Source organism: Ranitomeya imitator, chromosome 1, assembly GCF_032444005.1.
Source record: "Ranitomeya imitator isolate aRanImi1 chromosome 1, aRanImi1.pri, whole genome shotgun sequence".
Classification (NCBI taxonomy): domain Eukaryota; kingdom Metazoa; phylum Chordata; class Amphibia; order Anura; family Dendrobatidae; genus Ranitomeya; species Ranitomeya imitator.
In genome coordinates, this window is record NC_091282.1 from 442,421,572 (window position 1) to 442,436,610 (window position 15,039).

Here is a 15,039-nt window from a genome sequence, read left to right on the forward strand (position 1 = left end):
CTGCTCCCATCCTGCGCCTCTCCCCATCCTTTCATGTGCTGCTCTCATCATGCGCCCCCATCCTGTCACGTGCTGCTCCCATCCTGCGCCCTTATCCTGCCATGTGCTGCTCCTATCTTGTGCCCCCGTCCTGTCATGTGCTGCTCCCATCCTGTCATATGCTGCTGCCATCCTGCTCCCCCGTTCTGTCATGTGCTGCTCTCATCCTGCGCCCCCATTCTGACATGTGCTGCACCCATCCTGCGCCTCCATTCTGTCATTTGCTGCACCCATCCTGTGCCCCCATTCTGTCATTTGCTGCTCCCATCCTGCGCCCCATCCTGTCATGTGCTGCTCCCATCCTGCGCCCCCGTTCTGTCATGTGCTGCTTCCATCCTGCACCCCCGTTCTGCCATGTGCTGCTGCCATCCTGCACCCCCGTTCTGTCATGTGCTGCCCTATTCTGTCATGTTCTGCTCCCATCTTGCGCCACAGTTCTGTAATGTGCTGCTCCCATCCTGCACCACCGTTCTGTAATTTGCTGCTCCCATCCATATGCCCCATACGCTGCTCCATAAAGGTTGATGGCCCCCATAAGATGCTCCATAGTATATGCCTCATATGCTGCTCCATTATGGTTGATGGCCCCCATAAGATGCTCCATAGTATATGCCTCATATTATTCAACATAGTTGTTCAGGGGAAGGATACAAAAAGCTGTCTCAGAGATTTAACCTGTCAATTTCCACTGTGAGGAACATAGTAAGGAAATGGAAGAACACAGGTACAGTTCTTGTTAAGCCCAGAAGTGGCAGGCCAAGAAAAACATCAGAAAGGCAGAGAAGAATGGTGAGATCAGTCACGGACAATCCTCAGACCACCTCCAGAGAGCTGCAGCATCAACTTGCTGCAGATGGTGTCACTGTGCATCGGTCAACTATACAACGCACTTTGCACAAGGAGAAGCTGTATGGGAGAGTGATGCGAAAGAAGCCATTTCTGCAAGCACGCCACAAACCGAGTCGGCTGAGGTATGCAAAAACAGGATTTTTGGTTGCTTACCGTAAAATCTGTTTCTTGAAGCCTGGTTCCTGTGTCCCCCAATGAGAGGCGATAAAGAAAGTACTTTTGGAGAAGCCAATTTCTTTTTGGAAGAAGGTCCTGTGGACTGATGAAACCAAGATTGAGTTGTTTGGTCATACAAATGGGCGTTATGCATGGCGGCCAAAAAACACAGCATTCCAAGAAAAACACTTGCTATCCACAGTAAAATTTGGTGCAGGTTCCATCATGCTTTGGGGCTGTGTGGCCAATGCCAGCATCGGGAATCTTGTTAAAGTTGAGGGACGCATGGATTCCTCTCAGTATCAGCAGATTCTTGACAATAATGTTCATGAATCGGTGACAGACTTAACTGAACTGGAATTGTTTTGTGAAGAGGAATGGTCAAAAAATACCTTCATTCAGGATCCAGGAACTCATTAAAAGCTACAGGAAGCGACTAAAGGCTGTTATTTTTGCAAAAGGAGGATCTATTAAATATTAATGTCACTTTTCTGGTGATGTGCCCATACTTATGCACCTGTCAAATTTTGTTTGAATGCAGATTGCACATTTTCTGTTAGTACAATAAACCTCATTTCAAGGCAGAAACATTACTGTGTCCAACAGTTATTAGATATATGAAACTGAAATAGCTGTTGCAAAAAAACAATTTTTATAAAACATTAAGCTTAAGATTAATGGGGGTGCACAAACTTTTTCCTATAACTGTGCATGTGTGTATATATATATATATATATATATATATATATATATATATATATATATATATATATATATATATATATATATATATATATATATATATATATATATATATATATATATATATATATATATACGTGTATATATATGTGTATACATATATATACACTAAAATCCCACATCCTAGATATCACTGACTGAAATATTCCAGTTGTAGATCTTTATTCATTACATAGTGGAATGTGTTGAGAACATTAAAACCTAAAAATCAAAGTGGAATATTAAGTTACCGGCTGATCCATCTTCGGTGAAAATGCCTCAAGACAGGGAAATGATGCTCAGTAGTGTTTGTGGCCTCCACGTGCCTGTATGACCTCCCTACAACGCCTGGGCATGCTCCTGATGAGGCGGCGGATGGTCTCTTGAGGGATCTCCTCTCAGACCTTGACTAAAGCATCCGCCAACTCCTGGACAGTGTTGTGCAACGAGATATGGGTGGATGGTGCGAGACATGATGTCCCAGATGTGTTCAATCGGATTCAGGTCTGGGGAACGGGCGGGCCAGTCCATAGCTTCAATGCCTTCATCTTGCAGGAACTGCTAACACACTCCAGCCACATGAGGTCTGGCATTGTCCTGCATTAAGAGAAACCCAGGGCCAACTGCACCAGCATATGGTCTCACAAGGGGTCTGAGGATCTCATCTCGGTACCTAATGGCAGTCAGGCTACCTCTGGCGAGCAGATTGAAGGCTGTGCGGTCCTCCAAAGAAATGCCACCCCACACCATTACTGACCCACTGCCAAAACCGGTCATGCTGAAGGAGGTTGCAGGCAGCAGATTGCTCTCCACGGCGTCTCCAGACTCATGTCTGTCACATGTGCTCCGTGTGAACCTGCTTTCGTCTGTGAAGAGCACAGGATGCCAAGCATCCTGCACGGTGTTGGGCTGTGAGCACAACCCACATCTGTGGACGTCGGGCACTCAGACCATCCTCATGGACTCGGTTTCTTTGTGCAGACTCATGCACATTTGTGGCCTGCTGGAGGTCATTGTGCAGGGCTCTGGCGGTGCTCCTTCTGTTCCTCCTTGCACAAAGGCTGAGGTAGCGGTCCTGCTGCTGGGTTGTTTCCCTCCTCCGGCCCCCTCCATGTCTCCTGGTGTACTGGCCTGTCTCCTGGTAGCGCCTCCAGCCTCTGGACACTACGCTGACACACAGCAAACCTCCTTGCCACAGCTCACATTGATGTGCTTCCTGGATGAGCTTCACTACCTGAGCCACTTGTGTGGGTTGTAGAGTCCGTCTCATGCTACGAGTGTGAAAGCACAACCAACATTCAAAACTGACCAAAACATCAGCCAGAAAGCATTGGTACTGAGACATGGTCTGTGGTCCCCACCTGCAGAACCACTCCTTTATTGTGTGTCTTGATAATTGCCAATAATTTCCATCTGTTGTCTATTCCATTTGCACAACAGCATGTGAAATTGATTGTCAGTGTTGCTTCCTAAGTGGACAGTTTGATTTCACAGAAGTTTGATTTACTTGGAGTTATATTCTGTTGTTTAAGTGTTCCCTTTATTTTCTTGATCAGTGTATGTATGTAGGTATGTGTGTGTGTGTGTATGTATATATATATATATATATATATATATATATATATATATATATATATATATATATATATATATATATATATATATATATATATATATATATATATATATATATACACATATATATATATATACACACATATACATATATACACACATATACATATATACACACATATACATATATACACACATATACATATATACACACATATACATATATACACACATATACATATATACACACATATACATATGTTTTTCAATTATGCACAAAAAAGACTAACCGTGCGCTCTTGGATGTCATCCATATTTTTACAAAGTACGGTCTGTTCCTGCTTATTTGATATTAGTTTAGGAAATAAATGCATACACATATATTTTTTAGGTGGCTGTAGGGTATGGGAGGTTTGCATATGTTAGAAAAAGGCACGTTGATCAAAACTTGATGTTTACTAGATCCAGCACACGCCTGAGAAATGGTCCATTATTTCGATCTGACCCAATCTTTCCTGTCTTTAATTGTGTGTAGATATATGAGGATTCTATTGTTCTACAATCAGTCTTCAAGAGTGCAAGGCAGAAACTTTCAAACGAAGATGAGAGTGAAGAGGACAGCAATGAAGAGGAAGATGAGGAGGATGAAGATGAATCCGAATCTGAGGGTAAACCTTTCATTCATAGATATTACTTTTATATTTTCAGAAAACCGTATCCTTAAGAGGCAAACTGACTGGCTGTAATTTTGCCGAAAAAGTAATAATCCTTTTAGAAAATGTTTTTCTGTTTTTCCATAACTTGACACACACAATGTAGTATTATAGCAGTATAACACTAACTGTGCAAGTTTGTGAAGGCTTGTTCTTTTTCGCCATGAGACAACGTTTTTATTGCTTATTTGTGGGCATTTATGATTTGATCGCCTCATAATGCATGTTTTCTTTGCTGTTGAGATAAAAACTGTAATTCTTGCTTGTTTTTCTTTTCTCGTTATGCCGTTTAAGTGATCTGTTCATTTTATATCTTGATCAGACTTTTACAAATATTGGTTAGCCAGAGTATACTTTCGTCATCATTGGGCAGAAAAGTATTCTCATCAATTTTCTGGCTAGCACGGTACCACAATATAATTTGTTATTGTAAATCACAAATATATTGATACCACATACGCTTTTTTTTTAACCCCTTCCCGACCCATGACGCCACGTAGGCGTCATGAAAGTCGGTGCCAATCCGACCCGTGACGCCTATGTGGCGTCATGGAAAGATCGCGTCCCTGCAGATCGGGTGAAAGGGTTAACTCCCATTTCACCCAATCTGCAGGGACAGGGGGAGTGGAAGTTTAGCCCAGGGGGGGTGGCTTCACCCCCCCCCCCCCACCCCCCCGTGGCTACGATCGCTCTGATTGGCAGTTTCACTTCCAACAGCCAATCAGAGCGATTTGTAATATTTCACCTATTATAATTGGTGAAATATTACAATCCAGCCATGGCCGATGCTGCAATATCATCGGCCATGGCTGGAAACACTAATGTGCCCCCACCCCACCGATCGCCCCCCGATCTGTCCGGTACACTGCTCCGGTTCCCCTCCGTCCTGTGCTCCGCTCACCCCCGTGCTCCAATCACCCCCCCGTGCTCCAGTCACCCCCCCCTGCACTCCGATCCACACACCCCCCCCGTGCTCCGTTCCACCCCGCCCACCCCCCGTGCTCCATAACACACACCCCCCCCCCCCGTGCTCCATTCCACACACCCCCGTGCTCCGTTCCACCCCTCCCGTGCTCCGATCCCCCCCCACCCCATCATACTTACCGATCCTGCCGGGGTCCGTCCGTCTTCTCCCTGGGCGCCGCCATCTTCCAAAATGGCCGTCCGGCAGATTCGTTCCAAAATGCATTTTGATCACTGAGATAGATTATATCTCAGTGATCAAAATAAAAAAAATAATAAATGACCCCCCCTTTGTCACCCCCATAGGTAGGGACAATAAAAAAATAAAGAATTTTTTTTTTCCACTAATGTTAGAATAGGGGTAGGGCTAGGGGTAGGGCTAGGGTTAGGTCTAGGGTTAGGGTTTCGGTATGTGCACACGTATTCTGGTCCTTTGCGGATTTTTCCGCTGCGGATTTGATAAATCCGCAGTGCTAAACCGCTGCGGATTTATGGCGGATTTACCGCGTTTTTTCTGCGCATTTCACTGCGGTTTTACAACTGCGATTTTCTATTTGAGCAGTTGTAAAACCGCTGCGGAATCCGCACAAAAGTGACATGCTGCGGAATGTAAACCGCTGCGTTTCCGTGCAGTTTTTCCGCAGCATGTGTACAGCGATTTTTGTTTCCCATAGGTTTACATTGAACTGTAAACTCATGGGAAACTGCTGCGGATCCGCAGCATTTTCCGCAGCGTGTGCACATACCTTTAGAATTAGGCTATGTGCCCACGGTGCGGATTGGCCGATGCGGATTCGCAGCAGTGTTCCATCAGGTTTACAGTACCATGTAAACCTATGGAAAACCAAATCCGCTGTACCCATGGTGCGGAAAATACCGCGCGGAAACGCTGCGTTGTATTTTCTGCAGCATGTCAATTCTTTGTGCGGATTCCGCAGCGTTTTACACCTGTTCCTCAATAGGAATCCGCAGGTGAAATCCGCACAAAAAACACTGGAAATCCGCAGAAAATCTGCAGGTAAAACGCAGTGCCTTTTACCCGCGGATTTTTCAAAAATGATGCTGAAAAATCTCACACGAATCCGCAACGTAGGCACATAGCCTTAGGGTTAGGGTTGGAATTAGGGTTGTGGTTAGGGTTAGGGGTGTGTTGGGGCTAGGGTTGTGGTTAGGGGTGTGTTGCGGTTAGGGTTGTGATTAGGGTTATGGCTACAGTTGGGATTAGGGTTAGGGGTGTGTTGGGGTTAGTGTTGGAGGTAGAATTGAGGGGTTTCCACTGTTTAGGCACATCAGGGGTCTCCAAACGCAACATGGCGCCACCATTGATTCCAGCCAATCTCGTATTCAAAAAGTCAAATGGTGCTCCCTCACTTCCGAGCCCCGACGTGTGCCCAAACAGTGGTTTACCCCCACATATGGGGTACCAGCATACTCAGGATAAACTGCGCAACAATTACTGGGGTCCAATTTCTCCTGTTACCCTTGTGAAAATATAAAACAGGATTTTTGGTTGCTTACCGTAAAATCTGTTTCTTGGAGCCTCCATTGGGGGACACAGGAACCATGGGTGTATGCTGCTGCCACTAGGAGGCTGACACAATGCAAATAAAAAAAGTTAGCTGCTCCTCTGCAGTGTACACCCCACCGACTGGCATTATACTCTTCAGTTAGTGAGAAAGCAGTAGGAGATAAATAACAAGGTTGAAAACCATAACCAGAAACTTGAGAACTGTAAACGTGAGAACAGTCATAGAACATAGAAATTGAGAAACATTGGGAGGGAGCTGTGTCCCCCAATGGAGGCTCCAAGAAACAGATTTTACGGTAAGCAACCAAAAATCCTGTTTTCTTTATCGCCTCTCATTGGGGGACACAGGAACCATGGGACGTCCCAAAGCAGTCCCTAGGGCGGGAAAAACAGACTTCCATCAGGCCAGAGGACTCACCCCTGCTGCCTGCAGGATCCTTCTGCCTAGGCCGGCGTCCGCCGAAGCATAGGTATGGCCCTTGTAAAATTTGGCGAACGTGTGGATGGAACACTAAGTTGCCGCTTTGCAAAGCTGTAGGGCGGAAGCCCTGTGGTGCACCGCCCAGGAGGCGCCGACTGCCCGGGTAGAGTGAGCCTTAATCCCAGGAGGGGGCACTTTGTTCTTGACCCGGTAAGCCTCCAAATTTGCCATTCTGATCCAGCGAGCAATAGTCGCTTTAGAAGCCGGTTGGCCTCTGCGCGTGCCATCAGGAATGACGAAAAAAAGAATCCGTCTTCCGGAAAGTGGACGTTCTGTCCAGATAGATCCTCACTGCCCTGACGAGGTCCAGCTTGTTCAACGATCGCTCCAGAGGATGAGTTGGAGCTGGACAAAAGGAAGGTAGAACGATGTCCTCGTTGAGGTGGAAGGTGGAAACCACCTTAGGAAGAAAAGAAGGTGGAGGCCGGAAGACCACCTTGTCCTGGCGAATGACCAAAAACGGAGGACGGCAAGACAGGGCCGCCAGCTCGGAAACGCCGTGAATAGACGTGATGGCCACAAGAAAGGGCACCTTCCAAGATAAAACCGATAGAGGAATCTCCCTAAGAGGTTCAAAGGGGGAAACCCTCAGAACGTCCAGTACCAGGTTTAAGTCCTCTGCGTCCACAAGGGCTCTGTACGGCGGGACAGCGTGGGCTACTCCTGGAAAGAAGGTCTTAACCTGTGGCCAAGTTCTTCTGAAAGCGGATGGCAAGCGCAGAAACCTGGCCCTTTAGAGAGCTAAGAGCCAGGCCCGAATCCAGTCCTGCCTGAAGGAAGGCCAAAAGAGAAGGCAGGGAAAAAACCATAGGCGGAACGCGGTTGGATTCGCACCAACGGAAGTAAGCCTTCCAGGTACGGTAGTAGATCCTGGAAGACGAAGGCTTCCGAGCCTAAATCATGGTGTGAATCACCCGGACTGAAAGGCCGGACGCTCTTAGAACCGCGGTCTCAACAGCCACGCCGTTAAACTGAGCGACCGAGAATTCGGGTGGCAGATCGGACCCTGGGACAGCAGATCGAGCCTGTCTGGAAGGCGCCAGGGAGTGTCCGCGAGAAGGTTGACGAGCTCCGCGAACCAAGCTCTCCTGGGCCAATCCGGGGCGATCAGGATGACCGACACCCCTTCCGCTTTGATCTTCAACCGTTTGGGAAGAAATGGAAGGGGTGGGAACAGGTAGGGCAGCTCGAACTGAGACCAAGGAATGGCCAGAGCATCGACGCCCACTGCGAGAGGATCACAGGACCTGGAGACGAACTGCGGAACCTTCCTGTTGATTCGAGACGCCGTGAGATCCACGTCCGGAGTGCCCCATCAAAGACAAATCTGATGGAAGACCTCCGGATGCAAGGACCATTCCCCTGCCGCGAGGCCCTTGCGGCTGAGGAAGTCGGTGGCCCAGTTGTCCACGCCGGGGATATGCACCGCGGATATCACCGGAACCGTTGCCTCTGCCCAGAGGAGGATCTTGGATACCTCGGCAAGGGCCAAGGAGCTCCGGGTCCCCCCCTGATGGTTGACATATGCCACAGCCGTGGCGTTGTCCGTCTGGATCCGGACTGGAAGGCCACTGAGGATCCTTTCCCAGTGGCGGAGGGACAGAAAGATGGCCCGAATTTCGAGGACATTGATTGGCAGAGATGACTCCTGCGACGACCAACGGCCCTGAACCGTCAGGTGGCGAAAAACTGCACCCCAGCCGAACAGGCTGGCGTCCGTTGTCACCACCTGCCAGTGAACTAGAAGGAAGGACCTGCCCTGGGAGATGAGAGGTGACGTCAGCCACCAGTTGAGGGACCGTTTGACCCGAGAAAAGAGTCTGATCGGCCGATCCAGGGAGAAGACAGACCTGTCCCACTGAGACAGAATGGCTTGCTGAAAAGGTCGCGAATGAAATTGGGCAAAGAAATCGCTTCCAATGTAGCTACCATCCTCCCCAGAACCTTCATGGCCGATCGGAGGGAGGGAGGCCGAGGACCCTGGAGCAAGCGTATGTCCCGACAAAGAGTGGATCTCTTGTCTTTGGGAAGGAAGACTCTGGTCTGACGAGTGTCGAAAAGCATGCCCAGAAAGATGATGCGCTGAGAAGGAATAAGGCAGGGCTTCTTCCGGTTGACCAGCCACCCGAAACAGGCTAAGGTGTCGAGAACAATAGACAGGCTTTCGTGAGCCTGAGCAAAGGACGGAGCCTTGAGGAGGATGTCGTCGAGGTATGGACATAGGACCAAGCCTCTGACTCTCAAGATGGCCATCAGCGCCGCCATGATCTTCGTGAACACCCTTGGCGCTGTTGCGAGACCGAACGGCAGGGCGACGAATTTAAAGTGTTCTCGTTGCACTGCGAAGCGCAGGAGACGGTGATGTCCGGGAAATATCGGGACATGGAGGTAGGCGTCCTGGATATCTATTGAGCCTAGAAATTCCTGGGCCTCCATGGAAGCAATTATCGAACGAAGGGATTCCATCTTGAAGTGTCTCAGGCGAACTCTCCTGTTCAGCAATTTGAGGTCCAGAATGGGGCGAACCTTGCCGTCTTTTTTCGGTACCACAAAAAGGTTCGAGTAGAAACCCGTGAACCGTTCTTTCTCTGGGACGGGAATGATTACCCCGGATTTGAGCAGAGAAGCGATGGCTGCGAAGAAGCCCGGAACTAGAGCGGGATCTCTTGGAGGACGGGATTGGAAGAAACGATCCCTGGGTCGGGAGGTGAACTCTATCTTGTATCCCGAGGATACAACTTCAATGACCCCTGCGTCCTCTACTGCGGAAAACCAGACGTCCCTGAAAAGGAGAAGACGGCCGCCCAACCTGGGAGTTGGGCTGGAGTCTTGCCAAGAGTCATGCGGAGGTGGATCTTCCAGTCCTGGGTCTGGAGGATCTACCCTGGGAGTAGCGAGGACGCCAGGACGGAGTGGGCCTAAAGGCCACCGCATTCTTCTCTTGACGTGCCTGTGGCCTCTGTTGCTGCTGGGAATGGGAGCTTGACGCAGCGAAGCGACGAAAAGGCCGAAAAGAGCAAAAGTGCCATCTAGGAGGAGGGCGACGAGGCTTAGCCTGGGGGAGAAGAGAACTTGTACCCCCGGTGGCGTCCTTAATGATTTGGTCCAGCTGGGAACCAAAGAGACGAGAGCCCTGGAAGGGCAGACTAGTGAGGGACTTTTGGAAGACAAGTCCGCCTGCCAGGCCTTGAGCCAAACAGTCCGGCGGATGGCAACGGCATTGCTGGAAGCCTGAGCCGCACAAGACGCGACATCCAGGGAGGCGGAGACCAGGTATTCACCGGCGTGGGAAATCTGGTTGGCAAGTTCCGCTAATTGCGCGGGAGGCGCCCCGTCCAGGATACCTCGCCGTAGATCCTTGGCCCATTTTGAGATGGATTTTGAGGCCCAAGTGGAAGCAAAAGCTGGACATAGAGCCGCTGAAGCCGCTTCCAAGGCAGATTTCGCGAAGGATTCTATAACTCTGTCGTTAGAATCCTTCAGAGATGCTCCGCCGGACAGTGGAGGCACCGTGTTTGTGAACACCCTGGAAACCGGGGGATCCACCGAGACCGTCCAATTGGCGTTAGGTTCTGGAGAAAAAGGATACAAAACACCAAGGCGTTTTCCACTCTGAAAACGACTGGTCGGGTTTGCTCTTTCTCTGTTCATGATTTTCTCGAATTCAGGATGAGGAGCAAAAAACTTGGAAGGTGGTTTAGCCCGTCTAAACGAAACCGCCTGATCTGCGGGTTCCGTAGAGGGATCCTTGATGCCACAGGTTTGGTTTATAGCTCCAATGATTCTGAACCATATCCCTCATAGTGGCGATTTGGTTAGAATCCAGCTCCGAAATATCATCCGAGGGCGCATAAGAAAGGGCACCTTCCCAGAGAACGCCTTGCCTGACTCAGGGGAGGAGGACGCCTACCGCAGAGGAGAACCGTGTGGCGAGATGGAGCGAGAAGAGGACTCAGACCGACGTTCCTGTCTGGACCTTTTGTGGCTTATCAAGAAGGGCTCGGACGGAGGCTCCTGTGACCCGCTGGCTACTGCGGGGGTCTGCAGAGGTAATCAATCCAGCACGGACACCAAAATTTGAGACACCCGTGTTAGATCGGCCACCGATTGTGACAGAGAGGAGGCATATCACTCTCGGACGGTAGGAATAATTGTGTTGCTGCAGGCCTGACAGAGCGGAGATCTGAAGAAAAGCCAGAGGGTTAGGGGACAGCGGAGCAGAGGGGGGTGTCAGTCTGCAGTGCAGATACTCACGGCAGATGAGAAAACGGATACCAGGTAGAGGAAGCTGTCCAGCTGCGGTGGATCTCCGGAGAGAATACGAGCCCCTGCTGCAATTCGCGCAGATGGTGACCGCTGGAAGGACGGGCATGATGTGCGCTCAGGAAGGTGCGGAGCGCGATGAGTTAAAATCCAGATGCCGAGCAGCGGCGTAGAGGAAGGGGAGGAGTCAGCTGAGATGGCGCCGGACAGATTGTCGGGCGGGAGAAAGCCCGCCCGATTAAAACGGAAGTGGAAGGAGCGCGGCACCGGAGGTAGGCCCCGGGAAGCGCCGGGGCCCAAACTATAAGCCGGCGACCGCCGGAAGTAATCAGCGGTGCGGGCGCAGCCCGGCCAAGAGGCACGGCAGCCGCCGCATGGAAAGGGGAGCGCTGCCGCCGACGCCGGAAGCAGGCCCCGGAAAAGCCGGGGCCTAGATTAGAAGCCGGCGGCCGCTGGAGGTAAACAGCGGGGTGGGCGCTGCCCGGCTAAGATGCACGGCAGCCGCCGCATAGAAAGGGGAGCGCTGCCGCCGGGGTCTATATTAGAAGGCGGCGGCGGCCGCTGAAGAGAACGGCGGGCCGCGAGCAGGCTCCCAAAAGGTACGGCCCCCCCAGATAGCCGCGCCGCAGGGTGAAAGGGTGCGGCCGCAGACAAGGCAGTGTGACTGCCTGTAAAAGTGCGGCCACCGAGGGGAAGCTGCCGGACATCAGGGCAAACGATATGCCCCACCGCATTCTTCTGCCCGCAGTAATAGAAGTGCGGCCGCAGAAATAGCAGCGCGGCTGCCTGTAAGGCACCGCACCGCACAGTAAAGATGCAGCCGCAGGAAAGGAAGGAATCCGCCTGTAAGGCGCCGTGGGAGAGCTGACTAGGGGAAAAAAATACTCACCTAAAATCCCACGCCGTCCGGTACTAACCTTAAAGCGTAGAAAGCATTAGACGTCCGTGGAGCTGGAGACGGACGTCCTCGTCTCCTCCAACCGACAGGCTCTGGAAGGCGAGTGGGTGGGGGACGGAGCCAGGACCGGACTTCTAAGCACGCTTGTGTGCTAGGCTCTTGGTCCTGGAGAGGGATCTATGAGGATATGGGGTGGCAGTACACGCCGTACTCATAGTCCGCATTGTGGGACTACAGGTGTGACTGCTCACCCTGTATCCCTCCGGAAACCTGAAAAGAAACGCACATTGAGGTAGATAAGGGTCTAATGAAAGACCCGTGTCCACCTCCTACTGACACTAAGCTAAACTGAAGAGTATAATGCCAGTCGGTGGGGTGTACACTGCAGAGGAGGAGCTAACTTTTTTTATTTGCATAGTGTCAGCCTCCTAGTGGCAGCAGCATACACCCATGGTTCCTGTGTCCCCCAATGAGAGGCGATAAAGAAAAATGCTTGCTAAAACATCATTTTTGAGGAAAGAAAAATAATTTTTTATTTTCACGGCTCTGCGTTGTAAACGTCTGTGAAGCACTTGGGGGATCAAAGTGCTCACCACATATCTAGATAAGTTCCTTGGGGGGTCTAGTTTCTAAAATGGGGTCACTTGTGGGGGGTTTCTACTGTTTAGGCACACCAGGGGCTCTGCAAACGCAACGTGACGCCCGCAGACCATTCCATCAAAGTCTGCATTTCAAAACGTCACTACTTCAATTCCGAGTCCCGGCATGTGCCCAAACAGTAGTTTACCCCCACATATGGGGTATCACCGTACTCAGGAGAAACTGGACAACAAATATTGGGGTCAAATTTCTCCTGTTACCATTGGGAAAATTAAAAAATTCTGTGCTAAATAATTATTTTTGAGGAAAGAAAACGTATTTAATATTTTCACGGCTCTGCATTATAAACTTCTGTGAAGCACTTGGGGGTTCAAAGTGCTCACCACACATCTAGATAAGTTCCTTTCGGGGTCTAGTTTCCAAAATGGGGTCACTTATGGGGGGTTTCTACTGTTAAGCCACATCAGGGGCTCTGCAAACGCAACGTGACGCCCACAGAGCATTCCATCAAAGTCTGCATTTCAAAACGTCACTACTTCACTTCCGAGCCCCGACATGTGCCCAAACAGTGGTTTACCCCCACATATGGGGTATCAGCGTACTCAGGAGAAACTGGACAACAACTGTTGGGGTCAAATTTCTCCTGTTACCCTTGGGAAAATAAAAAATTGCAGGCTAAAATATCATTTTTGAGAAAATAATTAATTTTTTTTTATTTTCATGGCTCTGCGTTATAAACTTCTGTGAAGCACTTGGGGGTTCAAAGTCCTCACCACACATCTAGATTAGTTCCTTTGGGGGTCTAGTTTCCAAAATGGGGTAATTTCTGGGGGATCTCCAATGTTTAGGCACACAGGGGCTCTCCAAACGTGACATGGTGTCCGCTAATGATTGGAGCTAATTTTCCATTTAAAAAGCCAAATGGCGTGCCTTCCCTTCCGAGCCCTGCCGTGCGCCCAAACAGTGGTTTACCCCCACATATGGGGTATCAGCGTACTCAGGACAAACTGGACAACAACATTTGGGGTCCAATTTCTCCTATTACCCTTGGCAAAATAGGAAATTTCAGGCTAAAAAAATCATTTTTGAGGAAAGAAAAATTATTTTTTATTTTCATGGCTCTGCGTTATAAACTTCTGTGAAGCACCTGGGGGTTTAAAGTACTCAATATGCATCTAGATAAGTTCCTTGGGGGGGGTCTAGTTTCCAAAATGGGGTCACTTGTGGGGGAGCTCCAATGTTTAGGCACACAGGGGCTCTCCAAATGCGACATGGTGTCCGCTAACAATTGGAGCTAATTTTCCATTCAAAAAGTCAAATGGCGCGCCTTCCCTTCCGAGCCCTGCCGTGTGCCCAAACAGTGGTTTACCCCCACATATGAGGTATCGGCGTACTCGGGAGAAATTGCCCAACAAATTTTATGATCCATTTTATCCTGTTGCCCATGTGAAAATGAAAAAATTGAGGCGAAAAGAATTTTTTTGTGAAATAAAAGTACTTTTTCATTTTTACAGATCAATTTGTGAAGCACCTGAGGGTTTAAAGTGCTCACTAGGCATCTAGATAACTTCCTTGGGGGGTCTAGTTTCCAAAATGGGGTCACTTGTGGGGGAGCGCCAATGTTTAGGCACACAGGGGCTCGCCAAATGTGACATGGTGTCCGCTAAAGAGTGGAGCCAATTTTTCATTCAAAAAGTCAAATGGCGCTCCTTCCCTTCCAAGCCCCGCCGTGCGCCCAAACAGTGGTTTACCCCCACATATGAGGGATCAGCGTACTCAGGACAAATTGGACAACAACTTTCGTGGTTCAGTCTCTCCTTTTACCATTGGGAAAATAAAAAAATTGTTGCTAAAAGATAATTTTTGTGACTAAAAAGTTAAATGTTCATTTTTTCCTTCCATGTTGCTTCTGCTGCTGTGAAGCACCTGAAGGGTTAATAAACTTCTTGAATGTGGTTTTGAGTACCTTGAGGGGTGCAGTTTTTAGAATGCTGTCACTTTTGGGTATTTTCAGCCATATAGACCCCTCAAACTGACTTCAAATGTGAGGTGGTCCCTAAAAAAATGTTTTTGTAAATTTCGTTGTAAAAATGAGAAATTGCTGGTCAAATTTTAACCCTTATAACTTTCTAGCAAAAAAAAAATTTTGTTTCCAAAATTGTGCTGATGTAAAGTAGACGTGTGGGAAATGTTATTTATTAACTATTTTGTGTCACATAACTCTCTGGTTTAA

The 15,039-nt window shown here is 49.1% G+C and overlaps 1 protein-coding gene across 11 annotated transcripts in view; it reads left to right on the forward strand.

The window, feature by feature from the left end:
* SMARCA2 (SWI/SNF related BAF chromatin remodeling complex subunit ATPase 2) overlaps nucleotides 1-15,039 on the forward strand; it is a 461,498-nt gene that overhangs the window by 426,613 nt on the left and 19,846 nt on the right. For all 11 annotated transcript variants that reach the window (XM_069763977.1, XM_069764056.1, XM_069764038.1 and 8 more), the window contains one exon: nucleotides 3,896-4,028. In XM_069763977.1, the coding sequence (XP_069620078.1) occupies nucleotides 3,896-4,028 (133 nt within the window). The remainder of the gene's footprint in view (nucleotides 1-3,895; nucleotides 4,029-15,039) is intronic.